Consider the following 27920-nt stretch of genomic DNA (forward strand, 5'->3'; position numbering starts at 1 on the left):
CTTCCTTAAAGAGTGAACACAAACAAAGTCATTAAGCGTTTGAAATTCTTCAAAATGAAGAACTTGTACTAAGATGATTTCTTCCTTGTTTTACACACAGGGTCCCACTCTTTCCCATAGGCTGGAGGGCAGTGGCACAGTCACAGCTCACTGCAGCCTTCAACTCCTAGGTTCAAGCGATCCTCCCACTTCAGCCACCCAAGTAGCGGAGACCACAGGCACACAACACCACACCTGGCTAATTTTTTTATTAGGGTCTCGCTATGTTGGCAAGGCTGGTCTCGAACTCCTGGGCTCAAGTGATCTTTCTGCCTCAGCCTCCCGAAGTGCTGGGATTATAGACGTGAGCTCCTGCCCCAGGCCTAAAATGATTCCTTAAACACACTTCTTAATTCTATTTCCTGGCCCTTCGGTGAGGTGGAAAAGGGTGGCCCAGCCTATCATTTTATTCATCACCCAAATCTTTCATCCAGGAGAAGAACAGAGAGGTTAGAGGGCTGTGTTTAGGTGGGTTACATGCAGCCCTTTTTCTAAAGTGCAGAGAGGGAGCCAGTGGCCTCAGTCCCAGCTCGGTGTCCCTGAGGGATTCTCCTTTCTGGGGAACTGTGCAGATCAAGGCCTGATTCTTCACCTCCATGAGCTCTCACTGTCCGCATTTGAATACTCTCTGCAACCCTTATTCCTTTTGTTACCTACTTTGATTTTTAAAATGTCTGTCACTCAAAGTCCTCTGAACTAAAAAATTCCAAATTGAAACTACGAGGTGCAGATCCATGATATTAAAACCCTTCAAGCAGCAGAAGGGGGAACGGTTTTCTGAGGAGGCAGGTCATGGTAGAGGGGGAGTGAGAGAATCTCACCACCCCACGGCTCTAACTTTGTGAATTTCTTTTCTTTTTCTTTTTCTGTTTTGAGACAGAGTCTTGCTCTGTCGCCCAGGCTGGAGTGCAGTGGCGCCACCTCGGCTCACTGCAGGCTCCGCCTCCCGGGTTCACGCCATTCTCCTGCCTCAGCCTCCCGAGTAGCTGGGACTACAGGTGCCCACCACCAAGCCCGGCTAATTTTTGTATTTTTAGTAGAAACGGGGTTTCACCGTGTTAGCCAGGATGGTCTCCATCTCCTGACCTCGTGATCCGCCCGCCTCGGCCTCCCAAAGTGCTGGGATGAGAGACGTGAGCCACCGCGCCCGGCCAACTTTGTGAATTTCATTTCCCTATTTAACTGAGGAAGAAACTTGAGCACAGAGAGCAGAGATGGCGAGACTGAGGTCATGTAACAGGGTCCACATCAGAGCCGTGAAGCATCCAAGGGCACAGGAATAGAGGACCCGAGACCATGAACCAAGCAGTCTGGCATCAGAACCACAACCTGAGCCCTACCCACTACCGCTTCTCCCGGCCGCCATGCAACTCAGTAATAACCCTTTGGCATGAAGTGCGGGCAATCCCTATTGTCTAACGGGGGCTGTCAAACTAGCCACGGCCTGAACTAAGTGCCCTGTGCCTCCTCAAAGTGTGATTCCCAGGCCAGCAGCATCAGCATCACCTGGGAGTCATTAGAACTATAAATTTCCACCAGGCACAGTGACTCATGCCTGTAATCCCAACACTTTGGGAGGCCCAACTGGGTGATTGTTTGAGGCTAGGAGTTTGAGACCACCCTGGGCAACATAGTGAAACCCAGTGTCTCCAAGAAATACAAAATTTAGCCAGGCATGGTGTTGTGCACCTGTAGTCCCAAGCTACCCAGGAGGCTGAGGTGGGTAGATTGCTTAAGCCTGAGAGTTCAAGGCTAGAGTGAGCTATGATCGACACCACTGCACTCCAGTGTGGGTGACTCTGTCTCTAAAAAAATGAAGACGAGGACGGGCATGGTGGCTCATGCCTGTAATCCCAGCCCTTTGCGAGGCTGAGGCGGACTGATCACCTTACGTCAGGAGTTCGAGACCAGCCTGGCTAAAACATGGTGAAACCCCATCTCTACTAAACTACAAAAATTAGCCGGGCGTGGTGGCAGGTGCCTGTAATCCCAGCTGCTCAGGAGGCTGAGGCAGGAGAATCACTTGAACCCAGGAGGCAGAGGTTGCAGTGAGCTGAGATTGTACCACTGAACTGCACTCCAGCCTCGACAACAAGAGGGAAACTCCATCTTAAAAAAAAGAAGAGGAAGAGGAAGAGGAAGAAGAAGAAGGAGGAGGAGGAGGAGGAGGAAGGAGAAGAAGAAGAAGAAAGAAGAAAGAGGAAAAGAAAGAAAAGAAACATGAATTCTCAAATCCCACCTCAGTCCTGCCAAATCAGAAACTTGGGGACTGGGCCCTTGGACTCTGTTTTAACAAGCCCTCCTGGAGACTCTTCTGTGCACTGAGGTTGGGGAAGCACTGGTTTGGTTTCCAACCCAGCTGTAATTTCTGAGCCTCTGGGGAGCTTTGCAAACACAGCAGGGCTTAGCTCCAGGGATTGCAGGTGGGCATCTGTTGTTATTGTTGTTAACTCCCAAGGTAATTGGAATATGAAGCAAGGTTTGAGAAGCACAAGTGTCATACAAAGAATAGGGCTTTGAGGTTCGAGACAGGGTCTTGCCCCAGGCTGCAGTGCAGTGGTGCAATTATGGCTCACTGGAGCCTCAAACTCCTGGACTCAGGCAGTCCCGAGTAGCCCAACCACAGGGGTGCACCACCATGCCCAGCTTCTTCTTCTTCTCCTTCTCCTTCTTCTCCTTCTCCTCCTCCTTCTTTCTTCTCCTTCTTCTCCTTCTCCTCCTTCTCCTTCTTCTTCTTCTTCGTCTTTATTATTATTATTATTATTATTATTATTATTATTATAGAGATGGGGGTCTCACTATGTTGCCCAGGCTGGTCTCAGACTCCTGGACTCAAGCAATCCTCCTGCCTCGGCCTTCTCAAGTACTGGGATTGCAGGCAGAGCCACTGCGTGGCCAGGAGGCACTTTTCATTCTTCCCCTCAGATCCTGACAATGATCTTCCAGGGTGAACAGAAGGATCCCCATTTCACAGAGCAGGCTCAGTGACATCTCACGGTGACACAGGTGGTGGGTGGCAGGATGCAGCGGTGGAGCCCATCTCTCCCACCCCTGACCCTCCTGACTCCTCCCCTCCAGCCCTCATGAGCCGGTGGCAGTGACTCCAGCTTTCCCTGTTAGCAACAAGAGTCACTGCCCCTCCCCTGGCCACGACCAAAGGCCCATTTTGCTTCCCATCACCTCCTGTCCCCGTGTCCCTACTGGACCAGGAAGAGGACAGTCACAGCTGGGTGCTTAACTTGGCACTGTGTGGGTAAATTAGGCAAATGACTTAGCTGATCAGAGCCTCAGTTTCCCCAGGGGTAAAATGGGGGTAACAACGTCTTTGTGTAGAGATAAGAGGTTATATGGATTGTGGGACACCCATTCCAGGGCCTAAGAAGTCACACCCAGTGTCACCTCCTCTGTTCACCCCTTTTCCTTTCCCTCAAGCCTTTCTTTTCACTCCTGGATTTCACTCCTGTGTGGCACCCGACAGTGGTAGCCACACATTTACGTGCTCTGTCCCAAGACAGGCTCCTTCCCATCCTGCCCGCCCTCCTGCCACAGACCTGGCAGGCCCAGATGAGGAGCTCAGAGAGGCATTAGGCAGCACTCGCCCTGCACGTCCTGAGCTGGAGTCCAGGCCAAGCAGTCTCCGAGTGACAGTTTCACAGTCGAGGCCACGTCCGCAGCAGCGCAGAAACGCCTCCGTCTCTCCACCTCAAGTGGGACTTTGTGAAGGTCCTCGCATTCTGTATTCTGGCTCCTTGCTTGCCAAGCCGTCTTCTGCCCACTTCCTTCCCACGTGGCTTCAACAAGGAGAGAAGCTGACCAGCAAAATCCCACTCCCCTTGGCCCACGTGTCACAGATCAATGGGTGGGCGTTGTGAGGATGGCGTGGCTTCCCTACAGCCTCTGAGTGGCTCAGCCTCACCCATCTGCTAGGGCGCCCGCCAGCTGTGATTTCTCAACCGACTGTGAGTCTCGTGGCTCAAGCAGCGCCTGTCCTCAAGGGCGGTCTGTTCCCATTTTTGCTCTCAGAATCAGGATCAGAGCTCTGGACGGCTGCCTGGGTCCTGGAGAACACCCCTTTGACCCTGCAGCAGGGAGATGACAAAGTCACGGAGGCTCCAGGACAGTGGGGATGATACATCTCACTGACATGGAGATGCTTAGAATTTAGGGGGTCCAGCAACTTAGATGGGAAAAATGACGTTATTTTCACAGCCTCCAACTGAAATGGAATATTTCCTTCTACTACGAATGTTGACAACAAAATAGGAACTTTGTCACTAATTAAAAAATCACAGATATTTTCATCACATTAATTATTGCAGCTTTTTGAAAACATTGTTTATGCTCATCACTACTTTAAATCATGGCAGCAATTAGACAGGAAGACTTGTTATTTAATGCATTAAGAAGCACATATTAGGAAAATATTTTGATAACTGTGTCTCGGTATAATTAGTCTTCTTTGTAATCCCATATAATCAATGTGTTTTATTCATTTGAATACCTTCTGAGAGGAGGCCCTGAGTTGATGGCTCACGCCGAAGGAGTCCGTGGCATCAACAGGGGGAAGGGGCTCAGCAGGGTCTGCGACGGCCTCTCTTGGGACGAAGGAATCCTGAGACCACGCTGCCACCCGTCCATCTGCTGCTGCCAGAATTCTTCCAGTGATGGCAAGTGCAGTGGGCACTAGGCTGCTCAATGAGTAGCCATCCTGTCCCTGTCCTCCTTGCCAGCAGAACCCACTTCCATGACATGGGAGGAGGTGGGAGGTGGCTGCTTCCTGGCTTCCCAAGGACCCGGCTCTGGGAAGACTAAGGGGCGGGGAGTCTAAGGGGCGGGATGGTCATTGGCAAAGGTGCATCTTCCCGAAGTCAAAAAGCAAAGATGCACAGGAGGAAGCATGCTCCAGGTCTGTTGAGTGATAAATGCTGGACGTTTGTCCATTCCCAAGTCTCATGTTGAACTTTGACCCTCAATGTTGGAGGTGAGGCGTGGCGGAAGTGTTTGGATTTTGGGGGTGGGTCCCTCCTGAATGGCTTGGTGCCATTATCACAGGAGTGAGTGAGAACTGATTGTTGAAAAGAGCCTGGCTCCTCCTGCCCCTCTCGCCATGTGATGCCTGCTCCCCTCTGCCTTCCACCCCAGATGCAGAAGCTGGAGTCATGCTCCTTGTACAATCTGCAGAACCATGAGCCAAATCCCCTACCGTTTCCAGTATCCTTTACAGCAACGTGAACAGACTGAGTCCCGAGTATCCACTGTACTGAAATGAACCACGGTGGGAGGGGATGGAGGGGAGGGGCGGTCGGACAGGGAGCAGTTCAAGCCCCAGGATCAACGTGGAATTCCATTACCTTTGGATTTATTGTTATACAAGACAACATCTCTTCTAATTTAACCTCCACTTAGATGGGCTTTTTATGAAAGCTCTCCCATTGAGAATTCTCCCAACTTGAGAGCAAAGAGGACAGTCTCGGGGAAACTCCACCGTGGCTTCGGTGCCCCCCAAGGGTTCTTTCCACGCCCTTCAGGAGGCTGGCGCCTTCTTGAGACTCGGTCTTTATTCCTGAAGAGGAAATCATGGCTACTGCTCTATGATGCTCCTTATAACTGCAGCCAGAGTCTGGTTCAAATCTGACTCACCCGTGGGTGTCACCTGGGCTGAGAACCAAAAGGTCTTCTCTGTAGCCCCTGCCCAGACCACTCCAGCCTGGGGCCCCAGGAGCTCAGGCAGAAACTGCTGAGCGAACACTCCTATTTACCCCTTTGGAACGCTAGGGGAGACAGTAGCTTTTGGAAACAGGATGTATGTTACTTGCAGGCACACACAATGCATAAAATCAAATACATATACATTGTATTAGGAGATTGCTGAGAAATAGGCAAGAACTGCTGAGAAGAAAGTTTTTTCTTCTCTTCTGTAGGTTAAGTCCATGAACAGAAGAGTGTGTCAGAGGCATTTTATTTTTCTGGCTGAACATTCTTGACAATGTGAAGTTATGCTGCAGAATCCAATCGCTGAGTTGGGCTGGGTATTTCATCCTGAAAAACACTGCAAGCCTGACCCTTTCTGCTCCAGTCAGGAACTCCTGTCATTCCCCGTCCCCAGAGCCTTCCCCAGCATTCACAATGCTCACGCACGGGGCCTCCTGCCAGTCTGTCTTCTTCCTCCTGTGCTGTGCCCATCAGGGGGTCTTGCTGCTGTGTCCCGGTGCTGGGACCTCTCAGACGCTGCACCCCTGCCGGCAACACTCGCCCTCGCCAAGTCCCAATCCCACAGAACCTTCGAGACATGGCGCCAACAAGGGTGGACCACCCCCCACCTCCACCGCCCCGAGAGCCTGCATTTGGCATGTCCTATTTGTCAACACTTAACATGTTTCCTCCTCACCCTAGGTCTTCTTTGGGACTATCAGCACAACAGTTTTTCAACAAATAGTTACCGAATAAATAAACCTCTCCCTGTTATCAGAGCAGGAACCACGCACGGGATCCCTAGGGGGCTCCGGTGGGTGCTACAAAATGATGCTGAGAGTTCCTTTAGTTTTCTCAAATGGCAGCAAATTTTTAGTGTCCCAAATAATAGGGAAAGAAAATGGATTACATGTGGTCTCTAGAAGGTTTCAGACATTCATTTGGGCCAGTCCTGCCAGTGGCCAACCTCCTACCTCACCCCAATCTCAATCAAAATTGCTAAATAATTGGGCCGGGCACGGTGGCTCAAGCCTGTAATCCCAGCACTTTGGGAGGCCGAGGTGGGTGGATCATTTCAGGTCAGGAGTTTGAGTCCAGCCTGGGCAACATGGTGAAACCCCGTCTCTACTAAAAATCCAAAAAAGTAGCCAGGTGTGGTGGTGGGGTACTGTAATCCCAGCTACTCAGGAGGCTGAGGTAGGAGAATCACTTGAACCTGGGAGGCAGAGGTTGCAGTGAGCCAAGATCGCACCACTGCACTCCAGACTGGGTGACAAAGTGAGACTCTGTCTTGAAAAAAAAAAATTGCTAAATAATTGGTCAAGGTTATGTTTCCTTGAACCCTTGTGGGGCTGTTCAAATGTAGGTATTTTTGTTTCTGTTGTTGAGATGGGAATCTTGCTTCGTTGCCCAGGCTGGTCTTGAACTCCTGGGCTCAAATGATCCTCCTGCCTCAGCCTCCTGAATAGCTGGGATTACAGGCACACACTACTGTGGCCTGGCTCAGATGTAGGAATTTAAAAGATAACAAAAGGCTGGGTGCGGTGGCTCACGCCTGTAATCCCAGCATTTTGGGAGGCCGAAGCTGGCAGATCACTTGAGGTCAGGAGTTCAGGACCAGCCTGGCCAATATGGTGAAACCTCATCTCTACTAAAAATTCAAAACATTAGCCAGGCGTGGTGGTGGGTGCCTGTAATCCCAGCTACTTGGGAGGCTGAGGCAGGAGAATTGCTGGAGTCACTGAGGTGGAGATTGCAGTGAGCCGAGATTGCAACAGCACACTCCAGCCTAGGCGACAGAGCAAGACTCCATCTCAAAAAAATAAATAAAATAAAAATAAATAAATAAATAGTATCTGAAGAGCCTCAGAGAGGCTTGGATGGAACTGGAGAGCCCCAGGTAACTGGTAAACAAGTCTATAAATCTTAACTACTCGAAAAACTGTAAAAATATTTGCCTCCCTGGTATGAAGCACAGGGTCTGGGTTTGAGTGCCAAGGGCTGGCTCCAGGCAGGGACACAGGAAGGACATGACCTTGAGCAGGCTAGCAACTTCCGTCACCAGCTTCCCCTGTGGCTGTAAAATGCAAATGTATTTAAGGGCTTGGCTGGGTGCCTGGCACGTCATAAACACTCCACGGATGATAATGATTACTATTACAAATAAGAATAACCAACCAAAGGGCACAGCAATAAAAGCACATCTGCAAAGGGTGATAAGAAACGGCCACTGAGCAGGAACTGCAGAAGGCTGACCCCGATCCCAGTCCCCACACCCACCCCACCCAGCCCTCACACACTAGGACAGACTCTGGCCAGCAAAGAGCAGTATCTAGAAAGTATCTTCTCTTTATTTAAGTTAAACAATTTTCAAGGATGGTTTCCATCTATAAAATGGACAAAGTACAAGCTCTGTACAGCAGTTCTTTTTAAAAATCAACTGGAAAAAAAAAATTACCAAACTATATTTTGAATTTGCAAAACATACTCACAGATACCATCATCTGAGCTTTTATGAAGACATAAGAAAGGACCACCACAGAGAAGACAACTCGCTTCGGCACGCTTTGCTCGAAGGGCTCTTAGGAAAGAATTCTGAGTTTTAAAAACAGGAGTGGGAGGGTGGGATAGTCCCGATGACTAAAAAATAACGCAACCACAGTAAGTCACTTTGGCACACTGTGTCATGTAAACATAGCTCACCGCAAAGGACCCTCCCCAGCCCACCTCTGCTCTTGCCGCCCCCCCAGCTCAGGGACAGGACGCTGCCCCCAGGGCATGGCCGCACAAGGGCCTGGGTAGACAAATCTGATGACACGAAGGCTGAAAGGACCTGGGGGTGCGGGCAGGGTGAAGGTGTGGGGGCAAGGGATTAATCAAAAAACTTGATTTTAAAACAAGCCAGATTCATCCATTTTTTTCCCCTCCTAACAGCAGTAGTAGCTCGCGGGTGACGGTCTGACAAAAGAACCTGGGTGCTGGGGGCTAAGCATGCCCTGCTCTGGCCTGCATTCCACAGCCTCGCACAGGTACCTAAGGGGGTTTCCCTCAGGCTCCCCCAAACAGCCCACTGTGAAAGACAGAAGCGTGTGGAGTTACTCCGGCGTGGGGCCACACTGCCCACTCAGGACACATCTGGTTGCATGGCAGGGGAGGCGGGAAGAGAAGACCTATAGGGCAGGCCTCCAGCCAGGCTTCCACCTTGGGCCGCTGTCCGACAGTGCACACCCATGGGGCTCCTGCCGGGGAGGAGGACACACAGTGGCCTCTTTCATACAAGACACAGGGAGGAGCATGGCACCGGCACAACCTCCCAGGGCGGCTCCTAACTCCAAGGCCGCCGCTGTCCCTCCGAGGGGCCTGCAGGTGTGCCTATCTGATGCTTTTCTCGGACTGCCAGGCCGTGCCAGCCTCTCTGAGACTGAGCATCTGTGTGTGTGGTGCTGGAGAAGGCGGCCGGGAATGGAGGAGGAAGCAGGGCACCAACCACAGAGTGGCGGGGTGACGAGGAACATTCCGGAGCACCCAGGCAGACGCCAGGCACCTCTCCCCGTTATGACTTTTGGTTCATAACCGTCTGTGGTTTAACAGGACCCCAAGGCTCTTGTCTCCTGTCCTGAATCCTCAGTGTAAATGAGCAGGTATTGTTTGGTTCTGACCCTTCCTCATTCTTTCCCCAAAGCCCCCTGAAGCAGTCACGTTGGCCAGGTGGGGTGTGGGAGGGGGCTGCGGGCGGGGCAGGACTCGCTGCCTGGCTGGAGATCCCCAGGCCAGCAGGTGTGCAGGACTGTGAGCCAGGCCTGTGCCCAGGCTGGGAGGCTCATCCCTGACACTGCTGGCCATTAATTCTGAAGGCCCAGCATGCAGGGCTGAGATCACAGTGAGGCCAATGCTAGCGCGTGACAGCTGCCTGGCATCATTGGTCTGCCCTGTTGCCAGGGGGCAGCGGTATCGCTGGCTCACATTGGGAGCTATGGGGTGTTGTTTATATTCCTTGAAGAAAAGAAATTTAATGTAAAAAGACCCAAAGTGATATCTGTCAAAATAAGTAACCCCTCCAGGTTCACAGATACGCACAGCACACAAAGTGGATTCTGACACACAGTAGTGACTCTCAGGCTGACTGACGCCCAACAGGGATGCCGGGGCTGAGGCCGGTGGTCTGGAGGAAGCCCACCCAGCTGGCCACAGCAGTAGCACCAACTGGCTGATCGGGGTCCAGGGGACAAAGGCCACCTCCTCCCTCCGTGAGAACCTGGCCCCACTGGGCTCTGGCCCCTTCTCCCGGAAGCTGCGAACGGCTTTGTGGGGAATTTACAAGATGATGATGACCTACAGAAACCATAGGGAACTGACCGTACATTCTTTCTACAGAAACCATAGGGAACTGACCGCACATTCTTCCTACAGAAACCATAGGGAACTGACCGTACATTCTTTCTCTATATAGCTTTATATTTAGCGTCCCACCTTAGAAAACTTCATCCTCAGATATAGCAAGTACATCAGGTGGAGGGCAGTCTGGACCAGGAAGACACTTGGGAACGGAGGAGCAGAGAGAAGGGCTATGGACGTAAACCTGCCACGTGACACGACTCGGCTTTGTGGAAACCACACGTGATTTCGATGGGATCGAAAATGGAGATTTCAAGAGTTCTCCTCGCTCCCCTGGGCATGTGTGCCCCCTCCTCCCGCCCTGCCCTCAGCTCGCACGCGTCCGTTCAGTTGCTTCTTCTACCACTCCCCGGTCGGCCGTTGCTGGATGTCACTCAGTTGCGGAGCCGGCAGAAGTGAAAGCTGGAAGGAAGAGGGGCACTCCGGCCTGGGGAAGGGGGCCCAGCTGGGTTGCACCGCGAGGAGGGGGAGGGCAGTTCTCGCTTCTTGCCGCTGTTGTGTCTGCACAGTCGTCCGTGCCTTGCCGAAGTTCGACTTTCAGACCATGATGGAATACTGAGGTATATTAGTTTCGCGGAAAGTTTAAGAAACATAATCAATAATGTGATCACCAGACTCCACCCGATGGTGCAGGAGACAGGACGGCAGGGCCTCCCGGGCCCTCCTACTGCTGCAGGTTGAGCGAGAACTTCCACTGCTGCGAGAGGGCGGGGCCGCACACCTCCACGCTCAGGCCCCCGCTCTTGGCCATGCGACTGTCCAGGCACAGGTTGCTGCCCACATGCCTCAGCTTGGAGTTGCCCTCGATCTGTTCCCATTTCTGCAAGACACAGGAGAATGCCTTAGAGCGTGGCCCCAAGCAAAGTAGTACAAACAGATCTGTGTGAATTCAGGGCCTCGTGCTGCTGCTGGGGGCCCAGGAAGGAAACATATTCTCTGCCTTGGATCAAAACTCAGAACCTCTCTTGCCCCAACCTTTCTGTGGGCCTCCTCTGAGCCCCAGCACTCTGGGCACCCACCCCTTCATCATTAACACAAGGATTTGATGTAGGGGAATTTGCATGCCTTTGTAAGAAAGCTTGATCCAGTGATGGTTCACCCCAAGATGAGATCCACACAAAGCAGAGCCAGCTCCTCCCCTGGCTGCTGGAAAGCAGCCCTGCCTGGAGGCCTTAGTCTGGGCACCTCCATGCTCCCACTTAGGGCTTTCTGCTCGGGGCAGCCAGAGGAACCATGTCAGGCCAAATGTCAGGAAGAGAGATGCTTGTGTGAACAGAACATAGGGCTGAGAAGCCTATTTCTATGTGGTCTGTTCTCTACTGGCGTGCAAGCTCCTTGGTGGATATGAGAAACTTGTCTCTGCTACCTACCCTTGAGGCCCCTGGTGCTCTGTATGGCGGGGACCAATGTTTGCTGAGTTCTGAACATGCCGCTTGTGAAGTATAGGGTACGATGCCTCTTTACTAACACTCAAATCAAGCAAACAACCAAACTCAACCCACGCACCCGTTACCCACCAACCAAGCCAGAAATCAAAGCACACAACCTAGCCTGAAGGAAATCTGAGGAGCCCTGTTTATAGCAAGTAACATAAATACCCCTTTCAGCCTGAGTGCGGGCAGCTCACGCCAGTAATCCCAGCACTTTGGGAGGGAGGCTGAGGCAGGAAGATAGCTTGAGGTCAGGAGTTCAAGATCAGCCTGGGCAACATGGCAAGAATTCATCTCTACAAACATTTTTTAAAAAAATTAGCAGGGCATGGTGGTGCATGCCTGTTGTCCTAGCTCCTTGCAGGCTGAGCTGGGAGGATCGCTTGAGCACAGGAGTTTGAGGCTGCAGTGAGCTATGGTCATACCCACCCCTGCACTCCAGTCTTAAGCAACAAAGCGAGATCCTATCTCAGAAAAGAAAAATCCCCATTTAAACATCTCTAATGTTTGTTTTTAAAAAACAAAAAGTAACAATTTTTTTCTTCTCCAAAGCTCTTGTTTCAAATAATGACGTCTGTGGTTTTAATTAATTTTTTATACTGTGTGCACTAAAGCTCCTTCACCTAAGTATTTTTTGCAAATCCTTTTGACATTGCAGAATTAAATTTTCTCACTCTTGCCACCCTTTCCTCTTTGACTCTGCAAATATGCACATAACACGAAAACATGGACGTGCCTGGAAAGCAAATATTCCAACTGGCAAAGCCAGTTCAGCTCCAAGATAAAATGTGTAAGGAGCTTCCTCTCGAGGGGCCAGTGAGTGAGGCAGGGAAGAGCCGGTGCAAGCAAAGGAGCCCAGTGCTGGGGACCCGACCTGCATGAAACACCACAAGGATGTTGTCACCTGGACCCTGCCTTCCTTATTTCCATCCACCTGCTCACCTGGAGTTCTTGCCAACAGGGAAAGACAGTGCAATCAGAAGAGCCCGGGGAGGCTTTTGCTAAGTGCCCATCATTTTGTCTTTCATTTCCGGCTCCCTCGTTTCTGTCAATCACCCCTCAAGCTGTTTTTCCCCATTATCATGTCAAGTGTGTATTGAGGCTGCCCTGTCACTCTGAGCAGCCAGGAATCTTCTCAACAAAGAATTCGGAATGAACGGAATCTGATTCTGGCCACTGGAGGGACTGCCTGTCATGTGTCAAAGCATCAGCTAAATGAAGAACCGTAGAGAAACAATAACCAAACCCCAGCTCCGTCTCGCACAGGTGGCCTTGTCGGCTCTGATGTCTGTCTGATGGGATTGTGGTGGCGGGGGTGCAGCACAGATTTTCAAGGCAGTCAGACCCTACTGAAATGGCCCCCACATCCTCTATAACAGCCTGAGTCTTGGTGTTGAAAACCTAACAGATCCCCATTTAGACACGCCACACATCCAGAAAAACTTCTTATTGATAGGTCTTCTCATGCTTCACGAAGGTCCTAAGGCATGTCAGTTATGGTTCCCCAAAACTGGGACTGAAGCAGAAACACTTGTCAGTTCTTGAAATTCAGCAATACTGAAGTAACCATTTGTTTTTTAAAAAGGTGTCATAAAGTCATCACTTTATCAATCCATTACATCCAGACAGCTCTGCTCCATTACATCCCAGGGAAATGTGTTTGAGACTCACCCAGTACTTGGCTCAGCAGATGCCGGCCTTGCCCTCGAGGAGCTTCCTCTTGAGGGGCCAGTGAGTGAGGCAGTTTCTAGGTGGTTTGGGTCCAAGCAAGGGTAGCTTTCTCTTGTTTAACAGGCACTCGCTTACACATTTTGGTATCAAGTCATCAACACAGATGGACATTTAGAGATGTGGATTATGACCAGAACCCTACAGAGGGGTTCCCGCTGCCAGGAATCTGGGACTCTGCAGAGCAGGGAAGGAGGAGCACCCAGAGCTGGCGCAGGGGTTTGGAGACAGACAGGTGAAAGAGAGCCCTCTGCAAGCATCTCCCTGACAACTGGGGTCTGAACAGGGGACTCGGTCCTGGCCTGGTCTTCCCAGATGACTCTAGGTTGGAGGCAATGACTTTCTGAGCCTCAGCTTTCTGTGCTGTGAAATTAGGGTTGGACTAGAAGCTGGTTTAGGGTCTTGGCTCCAGTAGGCTCCGTGCCTCAGTTTCCCTACATCCCATCTATCTCTAAGGACCAACTGTAAGAACAGGGGCAGGCATTCCAAGTATGGGCATGCTAGGACGACCTTTTGTGCTTGCATTCCTATTAACACTGCTACCCCATGCCTTGAGAAAGCGTGTGCCCACAAGCTGCCACAAGGGAATATGTCAGAGAAAACCAGCTTACAAGGCAGGTAGAAAGTCTATTCTGAAATGTTTAAAGACACTGTGTTTATATGTGTGTGTGTACATATATATATGTGTATACATGTGGCGTATATATATGTATATGTGACGTGTGTGTATACGTACATATTGGTGGTGCTATGTATATGTATATATGTGCTATGTATATATGTATATCTGGTGTTACGTACATATATGTGGCATGTATATATGTATATATGTGGCATGTATGTATATGTGGCATGTATATACGTGGTGTGTGTATATATGTACATATACAGCATGTATATATGTACATATATGTGGCATGTATATATATGTGGTGTGTGTATATGTGTATGTGGTGTTTGTATATATGTATATATGTGGCGTGTATATGTGGCATGTAAATATGTGTATATGTGTTTATATGTATATATGTGGCATATATGTATATATGTGGCATGTATATATGCATATATGCATACATATGTGGCTTGTACATATGTGTATATATGTGGCATGTATATATATATATGGTGTGTGTATATGTGTGGTGTTTGTATATATGTATATATGTGGCATGTATATGTATATATGTGGCATGTATATATGTGGCGTATATATGTATATATGTGGTGTGTATATACGCATATATATGTGGCATGTATATATGTGGTGTGTATATATATGTGTGTATGTGTGTATATATGTATATATATGTGGTGTGCATCTATGTGTATATGTGGCGTGTATATGTGGTGTGTGTGTGTGTGTATATATATGCACACACATATACAGACACATACACACTTGCATTATGTATCGAGTACCATCCATTTGAACATTAATCATTTAGAATTCCTGTAAATTTAAATAGAAAAAAGTATTTGATGATTAAACAAAAATAGATAATTTCTCTTTAAAATTTTCAGTGGCATAGGGAAGAGAATGAGAATATAATCAGAAATACGCAACAGTAGGCTTGTGGCTTAAGTCCAATAGGGCAGCTAGACACTATTCATAGTGATGCAAAAGAACACCTAAATACACACAGAGACGGATGCTTTGTGAGGCTGCGCAGAGCAAGAGGGCGCAGGCCGTGGCTGCCCTGGTCTGGGTTAATCACGGGCACCCACAGGTGCCTGCAAGCCGTTACCTGTCTGCTGTCATTTTCTCGGCAGCCCTGCAGCTTTATAAGAGAGCCCGGTGCCCGGTCCACCACAGTAAGGCACAAATCCATGTGCTTCACCGACTTCTCCTTCGTCAAGGCCCATTCCTGGAACACAAAACCAGAAGTCAGAGGCGTGCTATGCACAGGGCTGTGAAAGGAAAGAAGGGGCACCAATGAGGGCTCCAAAAGGAAAAGGCTCAGGGTGCGGAGCTTAGATTCAGAGCCCCTGAGTCACCTGAGAACGAAAGAATTACTTTTTGCCTAAGGGCAAATTTGTAACACCAGAGATGTGGGAGAACCTCACAATTGAGCAGTCAGTTGGCTGAGTGACGTGCAGAAGTGCTCTGAGGACCTCAGTAACTAAAATAAAACTATTAACTATTTTAGCTCCAAATACAAGTTAGACTGCCTTGTTCATTTTTCTATAATTCAATGCGATTGTAAAAACTGTGGCACAAGCTTGGTTATATACCAGGTAGACAGTCAGCAACTGCTCCACCCATGCTGTTTTGGGATGACTCTGCCCTCATGCAGGTATGGCCTGCAAACAGCATTGATGAATGTGGACTGTAGTAAATAACACATTGCATACTGAAGCAAAACACATCATGTCCAGCCTCCTGAGTGAATGCTAACTGATCTATGGATGCTCACGAAGCCCTCTGAAAACTGGAGGAATAGATCTATGCATTTCTCCGCACACATTACAGCTAAATCTAATTAGGTGCTATGTGCCAGGCATTATTTTAAGCCCTTTATACAACAGCTCCATGAGGGCTACTATTATTCTCATTTTATAGATGAGAAAACTGAGCTAGAGAGTGTTTAAATCACAAGCCCATGATGTTAACAAACAGAAACACATATATACGTATAAACACACACAAGTTATAGGCTGTGACAGGGTGAGAGGACAACCATTTTGGATACTAAACAAGACATGGTCCCAGGCGGCAGAGGAGGCCAGAACCCGTTCCGGGCAGGGCCACAGCAGGGACTGGGCTTCTGACCATCACTCTCCACTTGTCCCACTCAAAGGGATGAACACCCCTTAATATCCAGAGGCAGCAAGGCCCTTTCCAGCTTAAAACCCCACAGGGACTCACTATCCGCTTCCATCCCCTTCCACTCTAAGCCCTGGCACGCTGCGGTGGCCCTCCCCTCCCTCCATCTGTCTGTCTTTCCATCGGTCTGTCCCATGACCACCTGCTGCACACCTGCATGACACAGGCGCTGTCACACAGCCAGGCTCACTTTCTAGTGGGGAAAATGAAAGACACACAAATAAATGTATTCTGTAACTATTATGTGCTATGAAGACACTGTTTTTCTTTTTTCTTGGTTCTTGGAAACAGAGTAAGGAAAAGAACAAATAGTGTTTAAAGAAGCCTCACTGCCTAGTACCTACATCATGTTGGAACAAATAGTCCGTCATTAGAGAAACATTAAAAGCTGACGATACAGCTGGGTGAGGTGGCTGAGGCCTATAATCCCAGCACTTTGGGAGCCAAGGAGGGAGAACTGCTTGAGGCCAGGAGTTTGAGATCAGCCTAGGCAACATGGCGAGACCTTGTTTGTACTAAAAATAAAAAATAAGTTGACCGGGTGTGGTAGTGCACGTCTGTGGTCCCAGCTACTTGGGAGGCTGAGGTGGAAGGATCACTTGAACCTGGGAGGCTGAGGCTGTAGTGAACCGTGATTGTGCCACTGCATTCTAGCCTGGGTGACAGACCGAGACCCTGTCACAAAACATAACGAAACCCTAAAGATTCCAGCATTCAGACCTTACATAACCAGTGGTGGGGTGCGCCATCTCCAGCCCTCAGCATCAGCAGAGGGGATGCAGAGGCACGGATGCCCGTCTAGGAATCAGTGAAGAGACCTTCACCTGTCTGAAGACTTCCTTCTCCCCTAACAGGGAGGGAGGCTTGGGCAAGCTTGCTCACTTCCCGGGTCTTCCATTTTCTCACCTTTTAATTTGTGTTCCTCACATTCTACTCCGTGAGGAATTCTAGGAAAAACGGATTCTAGGTCAAATAAATTTGGGAACCAGATGTTCTGCTGCGTTTATCTCTTGGAAATTCAGTCTATTAAAGGCTCTGAAGAGTCCTAGAGCAGAAGCACCTGCTTGGCCTGTGCACTGTGGCCTCCCAAACACGGTATGGAGGGAGCCCTGACCCACCCACTCCTGCCGGCCACACTCTTTGGGGAAGGCCACCTGACTTTGAGTCGAATCCCAACATTCTATGATGTTGTCATTCAACATGGGTGAGTTCCAGCCAGCTCTTCTAAGCACCCACAGGCACTCCACATCACCCATACTCTAGGACAGTATGACATCATACACATAATCATTTGGTCTCTGCCCCTGGTTTCTGGCACAATCACAAGGCTCCTAAAACCCTTGCCATCTCCTGAGCCACAGGGGTTTTAAGACCGTCTTCCATTCTAGTGTTTGGTCTTTGACTCCGGTTCCGGGCAGACAGCTCCTAATCCCTTGGAATTTCTTGGGTGATGGGAGTGTCTTTTGTTCTAATGAAGCAACTCTAATGGGCTCCTGGATGGGGCTGGTCACCAGAAAGACCAGGTTATGCTGAGAAGCTTGAAACTGTCAGTCCCCCACCACCCCATCCTCTGGGAAGGGGAGAGGAGCTGGAGATCATGCCCACGTGATGAGGCCTCCATCAAAGTCCCTGCACTCCGGGATGTGGCTACCGGACACGTGAAGGCACTGGGAGAGCAGCACACCTGGAGAGGGCACAACTAGAGAAGGCATGGAAGCTCCGACCCCCCAGCTCCACACCGTGCGCTATGCATCTCTCCTATCCAGCTGCTCCTGGGTTTCAGTCTTTCCTAATAAGCAGGTAAACCAGGAAGTAAACCGTTTCCCTGAGTTCTATGAACTGTTCTTGCAAATGAATGAATTCAAGGTGAGGTTGTGGGAGCCCTGAGTTAGAGTCAGACAGCAGGTGACAACTTGGACTTGTGACTGGCATCTGAAGTAGGAGCATCTTGTGGGAGGAAGCCTTTAACCATGGGGTCTGTGTTAACTCTGGGTAGGCAGTGTCAGAACTGAATTGACAGATAGGACACTCAGTGTCTGCAGATAATTGGAGAATTGCTTGGTGTGGGGGGAAAAGCCCACATGGCTGGTGTCAGAGGTGAGAAGTTTGGTGAGAGTATAAAGCAAGAAAAGCAGCTTGTTTTTTTCCTATTCACTGGGTCACAGAGTACGGAAGGTGTGGAGTGTAGAGAGGAAGCCGTGTGCATTTCCCACATGCAGATGGCGTTCAGGATGGATGGAGAGGGCCAGAAAGAAGCACACCGTTCTGTCCCTGCACTCACAGGTGCCAGGGACACCACCAGGACATGTGAAACTGTGGCACACAGAGACGCCCACTCACGATGAAGAGGAGAGTCCTGAGTAAGGGGGACAACGCTGGTATGGAGAAGAGTTCCAGACTGTCCTTGGCAGCAGGTGTTGGCAGATGCTGGATGGTCTGCTGACACCCAGTTAAAGATGATGTCTGAATGTTTCTATAACCTCCTTGCTATTGTGTGCTTAATTACTGTAAAGCAGACTTTACACAGGATTCCAGAAAAACTAATTCAGCTGGGCAAACAACAGAGCTAGTTGCCGTTTTGTTCTTCTGTTGCATTTCAATTATCTGAATTTGTAAAATAAAGTTCATAAATATTTAAGAAATGCTTTTTTGAGCTGCCACTCTTAAAAGGCATGGCCATTCATTTTCTCATTTCCTGTGTGTCTGCCAAGGTTCAGCTGGAAACCAGATAACAAACCTCACTTTTCCAAAGCACCAGGCCCTATTTTCAGTTGGGAAATATTACTTACCCTCTCATTTCTCATCCGTGCAAAAAAGCATCACTTTCTGTCGGTTCAGAGAGGACTCACGCACAGTGGGTTTGTGAGCTGGAACATCTGAGTCGCACTGTCTAATGTGCTAGCTACAGGGCACACGGGGCCATTTACATTTAAATTCACCAGAATGAAATAAAATGAAACTTGTAATTCACACTAGTCATATTTCAAGTGCCCAGTTGCCACAATGTGGCTGATATACTGAATGGCAGATCTGGAGCATTCCCCTCATAGCACATGGTTCTACTGGAAAGAACTGATTAGATAGTAGCCCAGGGAGTAAGGTGCTCCCAAGCTGAGGCTATAACATGCATCAACATGCATCATTCATCCTGCCGTCTCACGTCACATTGTATTGCTGATGTGTTCATCTTTCCACTAGAAAACCCTGCTCCTCAACTCCCATTTTAAAAAATGTTTATTTATTTATTTTTTTGAGACAGAATCTCACACTGTCGCCCAGGCTGGAGTGTAGTGGTGCGATCTCGGCTCACTGCAACCTCCACCTCCCTGGTTCAAGCGATTCTCCTGCCTCAGCTTCCCAAGTAGCTGGGATTACAGGTGCCCACCACCACGCCCAGCTAATCTTTTGTATTTTTAGTACAGACAGAGTTTCACCATGTTGACCAGGCTGGTCTCGAACTCCAGACCTCAGGATTTGCCCATCTCGGCCTCCCAAAGTGCTGGGATTACAGGCATGAGCCACCATGCCTGGCTCTAATTTATATTATTTTAGAAACACGGTCTCACTCTGCTGTTCAGGCTGGAGTGCAGTGGTGCAATCACAGCTCACTACAGCCTCGACCTCCGGGGCTTTAGCAATCCTCCTGTCTCAGCATCCTGAGTAGCTTGGACTACAGGTACAGGCCATCACACCTGGCTAATTTTTTTTTTTGGTAAAGATGGAGCTTCCCTATGTTGTCCAGCCTGGTCTTGAACTCCTGGCCTCAAGCAATCCTCCTGCCTTGGCCTCTTAAAGTGCTGAAATTACAGGTGTGTGCCACTGCACCAGGCCAAATCCTCATTTAGAATCACTTGGTAGCTCTTAAAGATCTGGTGATGCCCTCTGACCCTAGACAAATTAGATCAGGCTCTCTGGGCACAGCAACTGGCATCAGCATTTAGTGAAAGTTCTCTGGGCAGGCTGGGTGTGGTGGCTCACGCCTGTAACCCCAGCACTCTGGGAGGTCGAGGCATGTGGATCACTTGAGGTCAAGAGTTCGAGACCAGTCTGGCCAACATAGTGGAATCCTGTCTCTACTAAACATACAAAAATTAGCCAGGTGTGGTGGCACGTGCCTGTAATTGCTGCTACTTGAGAGGCTGAAGCAGGAGAATGGCTTGAACCTGGGAGGCAGAGGTGGCAGTGAGCCGAGATTGCGCCACTGTACTCCAGCCTGGGCAACACAGCCAAATTCCATCTCAAAATAAAAAAAAAAAGAAAAAAGTTATCTGAGCAATTCCAGGATGTGGCCATTGGAGGGGGACTGAGAGCGGGCAGCGAGTCACCACTTACTGCTGGAAACGAAGGGAAAGCCCGCGTGTGAGAACAGTAATGGCTGCACCGTTAGCAGAAAGAAAAAGCAAAAGCAGAGCAGGAGAAGCGCTCTGCAGATCCAATCTTGTTGATTCCTTGGCACAGCCCTTCGCTGACCCCTGAAGTTCGTGCAGGGGCGAGGAACGGGTGCTCTGTGTCAAAGGTCTGTGCCGTGGCTGCCCTCAGCACTGTGCCCTCTGCTCAGTGACCCCACCGTGCAGAGAGGAATCCTGGAGACCCTCTACTGGGCAGGACGGGGGGAGTGCGAGGGCCACGGCCCCTCCTCCTGAGGGCAGGTGAGGAGGGTCACAGGCAGCAGCTGCACAAGTCTTTGGTTCCCGTAGACCTGCCGCCTCTACAGGGCCCGGACTCTGTCTCATGTGACCAGCTGTGCAGTAATTAAGGAGCAATGCTGGCGGTGGGGCGAGTCAGTCACAGAGCCTTACGCACAGGGGATGAAGCTGGGGCCAGAGACTCTGATGACCAACTCTCTCGGCTGGGGCCTGGACAGACGCTTCGGTTTAATGTGTTGTAGCGTAAGGTGTGTCGCTTTCCAGCAGAGGTGCTGACTCAGAAAGGAGTGACCTCTCCAACCTTCCGTGAATCATTAGAACAGTGCAGAGTGACAGCGGGAACTCCAGTGATTAAACATGGAAGTGAGGCTGGCCAGGGATCACAAGAGGCCCAACACCCAGACAGTACGGAACCTGGGTGGGCACGTCATCTGTTTTGTCATCCACAGACCAGAGGTAAGCTTCACCCAGCCCCACACGAATTATCCACGTCTGTGTTTGGTGAAACCTGCATTAATGCTGTGTGACCGACCAAGCCCCGCAGCACTGTCTGTCCGGTTTAGATGAAACCCAGCTTGCTGAGAATGAGAACCAGCACTTCCCCCTTCCTCACGGAGCTCTGCTTTTCTGAGGGCATTTTGGTGCATTTTCACTAAGTTCTAGATGGAAACACATAAAACATCTCTCCCCAAGCTCACTGCTTTCCAGATCTCAAGAATGAAGCCAAACCGTGGAAAGAAACACGCTGTGATCAGTGTAGAAGGAACACAGCCTGCGAGACGCCTCCTCCCATCACACCTGGACCACAACAGGAACCACAACAGCACCGCACAGTGCCCTCCATCACCTCTGGGTGAGTCCCTTGGGCCCCCACTTCCCAGCAGTGACTGAGAACACAGTTAACGGCAGGGTCTTGGAAGGAGGGGTTACAAAGACACAGAAGCACGGTCACAGTGGGGACGGCACCTTCCCCTCCGCCTCTGCCCACCCCGCCAATACCAGCTGGCTCCTCCTCCTTTTACCCGCTTCGTCTTCCACTCTCTTTGTCCTTCCCTCCCTCTGTATGGGTTCCTCCCTCCAGGTGACTCCTGACATTGGTGGGGCCTGTGATGAGTACCCAGGGGGGCTCACCTGCTACAGTGTGAAATACCTAAAACTGGTCCATCAGGCTACGGCCAAAGGCTGGCTTGTGTGTGCACCCACACCTGAAGCCTGCTCCCCAGGGAGTGTCCTCACAGCCCAGAGGCTACACACAGATGCCAGGGCCTGGGAGCCTGGGAATGGCATGCAGTCCTGCCACGCGGCAGAGGGAAGCCCAGCGATTAAACATGGAGGTGAGGGCAACAGGAATAACAGGAGGTGCAGCCACCCGGACAGCACAGAGGTGAGCAGGTGCCTCCTCTGTTTCATAACCCACAGTGGCTCCTCCACTTCAAGAACTCCACTGTGAGTTCTTGAAGGCGAGGGATTGCTTTGTTTGCCTTCTAATCCCTTTCTCTAACAAAATAGTACTGCCAAGTAGAAAATCCTCCAACAATATTTCTCAAAAGGACAGAGATCAATGATATGAAGTCATGTATAGGAAACAGACAGCAAAACAAGCTCTGCATCTGAGTAATAGAGAAAAAGAAGAAAGCAGCAGCACGTGAGTCTAGGTACCTGTGCATAAGGAAGAGAGGGAGACTGAGCCCAGGAATCATGAGAAGAGAGCTGTTGTGTGAGAACGTGATGAGCATAGGTGCTATTGTGTGTGTGTGTCACACACGTGCACAGGCACTGGAAGCACACTCATACCTGTCAGCAAACCTGACCCATTGGCTCTTACCCAAACACAGCATCACATTTAGCTATTCCAAACCATCGAGACTGCTGACGCTGATACGGAGAATCCAGGATCAACTCTACCAAAATCACATGAGAAAATGAGGCTCTCTCTTATTTTCTGACTCATCAAAGCCAAGTATCTTCTATTTAAGGGCTGGGGATTTAGGGGAACCTGGGCCAGGCCCTGGCTACCTGCCCCATGCCCATGCTAGATGGGGACTGGCCCAGTCAAGCCCCAGGCAGGCAGGTTCCTCTCTCTCTTCTAATTTAGGATGTCCAGGCCATTGCAAGTAACTGCTAAAACCACATCACCAAGTGAAGAAAGGAGTCAAGGTATTTGTGGATTGCGGTCTGCCTGGACACTCACTTGGGAGGCGCACCCAGCTTTACACAAAAGCACATGCCCCCTTTCAAAAATACTTCCAGTTAAAGAAAGTTAAGAAATCAACACATTCAGGATACACACATGGAGTTAACCTGCCTTTTTAAAAACTGCAGGCTCTCCCAGTGCCAGGCAAGTTTTCAGGAAGGGGGTAGAGGACACAGGATTTTCACCCAATCCCTATTATTATCTCATGGGAAAACTGTTTTTAGAATCCAAAGTCTCAGCTGGACCCATCAAGCCTTCATTTTGTCTCTCGTTTGCGATGACGGGAGAAGAGAAGGTAGTGTTTTGTTTTTTGGTTTTTTTTGAGACAGAGTTTTGCTCTTATAGCCCGGGCTGGAATGCAATGGTACGATCTCGGCTCATAGCAACCTCCGCCTCCCGGGTTCAAGCAATTCTCCTGTCTCAGCCTCTTGAGTAGCTGGAATTACAGATGCTCACCACCATGCCTGGCTAATTTTTTGTATTTTTAGTAGAGATGGGTTTCACCATGTTGATCAGGCTGGTCTTGAACTCCTGACCTCAGGCGATCCAATCACCTCAGCCTCCCAAAGTGCTGGGATTACAGGCGTGAACCACCGCACCTGGCAGTTGTGAGATTTTATGCCTCTAGGAGAACGTGTGTATGTGTGCAACTGAAGCAATCAATACTGAGTATCTTCTATCTTAAGCTATTATTATCTAACAGGCAGGGGCTGTAACTAGCAGCTGCCTTAGTGCCCACAGTTAAGAATCTGTTATATAGGGGTACCAGGCAGGTGTAGACATCATATTCTGGGGCCAGACACAGAGGCAGAATGGGTGCTTTGGGGTTGAGTGCACATGGCCGAGAGGACAGAGCTGGCAGGAAGAAGACCACGGCCCTGCAACCAGCAACTGTGACCAGTGCACCCTTGCCACTGCAGCAGAGCCTGGTCCGAAGCTGATGACAGAGCTGATGCACCAAAGTGTGTGACATCCTATCTGGCCCTGGGGCTGGCTGCCAAAGAGGCTGTGGCCAGCAGGAGCCAGGCGCTTCCTCAAAGACATCACTCATGCCAGGAGAAAGGTGGTAGCCAGGACTGCTAACCTCAGGACCCCCGACTCCTGCTCTCTCTGGGCCTGCAGGTGACCTGGCTTCCCCATGCACATACCTGGTTTCCCCCAGCATTGTGACATTCATAAACTCCAACCACACCATCAGCAAAGTGTCCCAAAGTGTCGAGGCAGTTAGTTCCCTGCTGCAAGGCCCCAAACGCTATATCCTGATGGTCTGGAACCCTGAAAAACAAGGTGGGAATCACCTGCTTAATTGCACATGACCACCAGCTCCCGTCCACCAGCCCCTTTGCTCAGTGGTTTCATGACAGGTGACAGGAACGAGAGAAAGACCCAGTGACCAGGCATCGTGCCCCTTCCTACCACAGGTAGTGTGTGTCAGGGACACGGCATTTCTCCCCGGCTCTGGACTTCCAACACTTTAAGACTGTATGTTGGAGAAGTATTCTTTATATTCTATATCAGGTCTTTTTTTTTTTTTTTGGAAAGGAAGGAAAAACTCCCGATACTCTTCAATGTTAGTCTTACTGGAGGTCATTTAGAAAATCAATGTGGCCAGATCCTGTTGCCTTGAACTTTCCAATACACTTAGGATCTGACCTTTATCCAGTCAAGACGGGAAAGGTGAGTAGACTTGTCAGGCGGCCTGATGCGAACAAAGCCACAGCCACGGGGAAGAACAACATGCTTCAGAACCAGATCGGAACCTCAGCCCACCTCTGCCAGGTGCTGGCTTTCAGGCAAGACTCCCTTTCCCTGAAACTCGATTTGCCCTTTCGTAGGCTACGGGCTACCCAGATCTGCTGCAAGCGTTACATAAAACACCTTGTGTAAAGCACGCGGCCCGGTGCCTGGCTCGTAGGCAGCACTCAGTAAATGGCAGTGATATTACAGACACAGAACATGAGGCTGGTGTCTCCCTCACCCCCACAGGTAGGGGGAGCAGATTTGCCAGCTGGGATGGTGCTCAGTGCCTCAGGTGTGGTCTTCAGTGGGTGCAGGGCCCAGTGTCACTACAAACCATGGGTGACCTCTGTGAGAAACTGCAGTCCACTGTGACTGAAAAAGCAAAGTGAGTAGCATGGTTGGGTTAAAATCCACTGAAGAGAAGCCCCGCTTCGGCTGACGGAGAGTTGATGATCAGCGGTTTCCCACTGGTGACCACTGCTGCTCTTAATCCCCAGCAAAAGCCGTCCTGCACGGCAGGGATCCGAGGGAGAAGGACGCTGTGTGCTCTCCTGTTCTCCTCCTAGCGGGGATGGGCCACCTGGCACCTGACACGTTACTTGAAAAGCAGAGAAAACGGTTCCAAAGAGCCAAGTGAGCGAACAGGAGCAACACAGAGAGGCCGCGTTACCTAACTGTCCAACAAATCTCCATGACAAGGGCACTGAAGGGGCCGTTAGCGGAAAGATAATGGTGGCAAGTCTTGCGTTCAGGCACTGTGCTGGAGATATGTGAGCCGCTGTAAAATGCTCTGGGAATATTCAGAATAAGGAATGCACTGCATTAAGGCACGACCTGCCTGACAGTCCTTTAAGACGACAAAGTGCAGGTGGCTCCTCCACCCCAGCGGATCCACAGGTCTTCTCACGAGGTTATCAGCGGGTCCCTCCGGATGGGAGCCCGTATTCGCTTAAAACAAAGAGGCCGGGTGTGGAAATAATGCTCGGAAAGGTGTTTCTGCCATGAATCCTCCGGCGGGACGCAGGGCAGCAGCATTACTCCTGTCTCACATGTGATTAAGCCAGCTGGGAGGAGGGAGGCACGTAGTCAGGTCCCCATGCTTGGAGCCTTGCTGGGGCCATTACCTGCTGGCCCACAGGAGCAGCAAGGGTGAGCGCAGATCAGAGGCGGGCAAAGGCGCCCGGTGGGGGGGATCGAGGGCTGGCCGCAGACAGCGCACACTTGCGGAGGCTGGAGACTGCTCCCAGACACTCAAAAAGCCTATCAGACACCAGTCCTCCGGGTCACCCAGCCCATCACCTTGCCAATGGAGAACAAGCCAAAAACAAGGTAAGGCCCAGGGACTGCTTCTGGGACTCTGAAGCATGGGAGGGCAGCTCTGCAGGACAGAGAGAGCAGCAGGTCAACTTGGGAACAGATTCTCAGGTCCACGCCACGGGGTGAGACCACAGACTCTCACTGGGGCCCAGGTGCCCAGGTGCCCAGTCTCATGCCTGCAGCACCACCTCCATTTCCCGTCTGCTGCTTCTCTGGCCTTACTGGCTTCTAAGCCCTTACAAAGTGAAACCCCAGATCCCTGGGGACTTACCTTAACTCTGGATAGACATTTTCAAGGTACCATTTGAACGGCTTGCAGCTAAGTTTCTTCCTAAGCTCCAATCTGCTCTGAATACTGGAGAAGAGGGAAATAAGATTCCTTTATAAATTTTAAAAATAGATGGGCTTTCTACATCAAACTTGAAAATCTGCTGAGGAGATCAAGGTTGGGGCAGGTGGTGTGGTGGATTGCCCACGCTCCTGTGCCCACAACCCCTTCCCGCCTTGGCACCTGGGTAGCTGTCCTCAACCCTGGTGGCAGTCCCTTACCTCCCACCCCCGCACCCCAAGAATCCCCAGTAATTGTGAGAATGCAGAACTGCCACTTACTTTCCATAAGGAACGTTTCTAGCGGAAGGCACTGCTGCATAATAGAAATTTTTGTATTCATCCATCCAGACCTCTGCTGCCCGGCGGGTGTTTCTAGAAAGAAAATAAATCTTGAGGTGTGATTTGCTTTCTTTCTGTCTCCATCACTCCATTTGCACCTGTCTGCTGGAGTGTGACTGAGGAGGCTCCCTCTGGATGTGCAGCAGCTCCAGCTGGGATCATGGCACACAGCAGAGGGCGGGCTGTCTCCACCAGCACCTCGAGCTGGATCTGTGGGGAGCCAGCCTCAGTGGGTGCTTACTGAACCACTGGAATGGCTTTCTTGTCACACAGATGGTCAAAGGGCAAAAGGCAAAGTTGAAATTACAGCACAAGCTGGTATTTTAAAGGAGGGACTGGGGGCTGTATCATGAAGGACAAAAGAAAGCCACTCTTTAAAAACTTCCATCACGTGTCCGCAGAGGGCTGGGGTCGCTGAGCACAGCAAGGAGATTCCAGGCCCCACGGCCTTCTCCATCATGGCTATGACATTACCAGACAGCTCTGTGGAAAAGTTCAGACTATATAAGGTAAGAGTTCCTGGGAAAATCACTTTCTTTTCTGCAGGGCTGAGTGGAAAGACTGCCATGTTTGCACTAGAAATAGTGATAGGAAGGGGCGGTAGTTCCATGCCCTGTGTCTGTGTGCAGGGGGCTTTTTTTTTTTTTTTTTTTTTTTTGAGATGGAGTCTCGCTCTTGCTGCCAGGCTGAAGTGCAATGGCATGATCTTGGCTCACTGAAACCTCTGCCTCCTGGGTTCAAGCGATTCTCCTGCTTCCTGAGTAGCTGCGACTATAGGCATGTGCCACCAACCCAGCTAAATTTTGTATTTTTTAGAAGAGACTGGGTTTCACCATATTGGCCAGGATGGTCTCAATATATTGACCTCATGATCCACCTGCCTCAGCTTCCCAAAGTCCTGGGATTACAGGTGTGAGCCACCACGCCCAGACGGCTTTTCTAGAAGGGAAGAAAACCATGTACTTAAATCTCATGGAGAGAACCGTGATTTGCCATAAATAAAGCCCCTGGGACAAGCTACTCTTGAGTGTCTGACATGCATTAAAGGCTATCATCTGCAGAGGTATCAGCAGCGTATTCTGCCAAGAATTATCTTAAAGCTTCCATGAAGTAGCAAGCACACAGCAAACCTCTTTGCTTCCATATTCTGGTCTCAGCTACAAGGTAGGCTCCCACTTCAGGCTACAGCCAGCCCTCCTTAAGAACCCCATAGAGAAGGCACCATGTTCTTCCAAAATAAATAC

General features: G+C 50.1%; 1 protein-coding gene across 1 annotated transcript in view; it reads right to left on the reverse strand.

The window, feature by feature from the left end:
- Positions 1-8061: 8061 nt before the first annotated feature.
- GALNT2 (polypeptide N-acetylgalactosaminyltransferase 2) overlaps positions 8062-27920 on the reverse strand; it is a 214139-nt gene continuing 194280 nt past the window's right edge. The window contains exons 12-16 of the mRNA XM_023191779.2: positions 26617-26709; positions 26279-26362; positions 24099-24225; positions 15032-15151; positions 8062-10945 (exon numbers count right to left, since the gene is read on the reverse strand). Of these exons, the coding sequence (XP_023047547.1) occupies positions 10790-10945; positions 15032-15151; positions 24099-24225; positions 26279-26362; positions 26617-26709 (580 nt within the window). The 3' untranslated portion in view covers positions 8062-10789. The remainder of the gene's footprint in view (positions 10946-15031; positions 15152-24098; positions 24226-26278; positions 26363-26616; positions 26710-27920) is intronic.

The sequence above is a fragment of the Piliocolobus tephrosceles genome, chromosome 1 (genome assembly GCF_002776525.5).
Source record: "Piliocolobus tephrosceles isolate RC106 chromosome 1, ASM277652v3, whole genome shotgun sequence".
NCBI classification, from domain to species: domain Eukaryota; kingdom Metazoa; phylum Chordata; class Mammalia; order Primates; family Cercopithecidae; genus Piliocolobus; species Piliocolobus tephrosceles.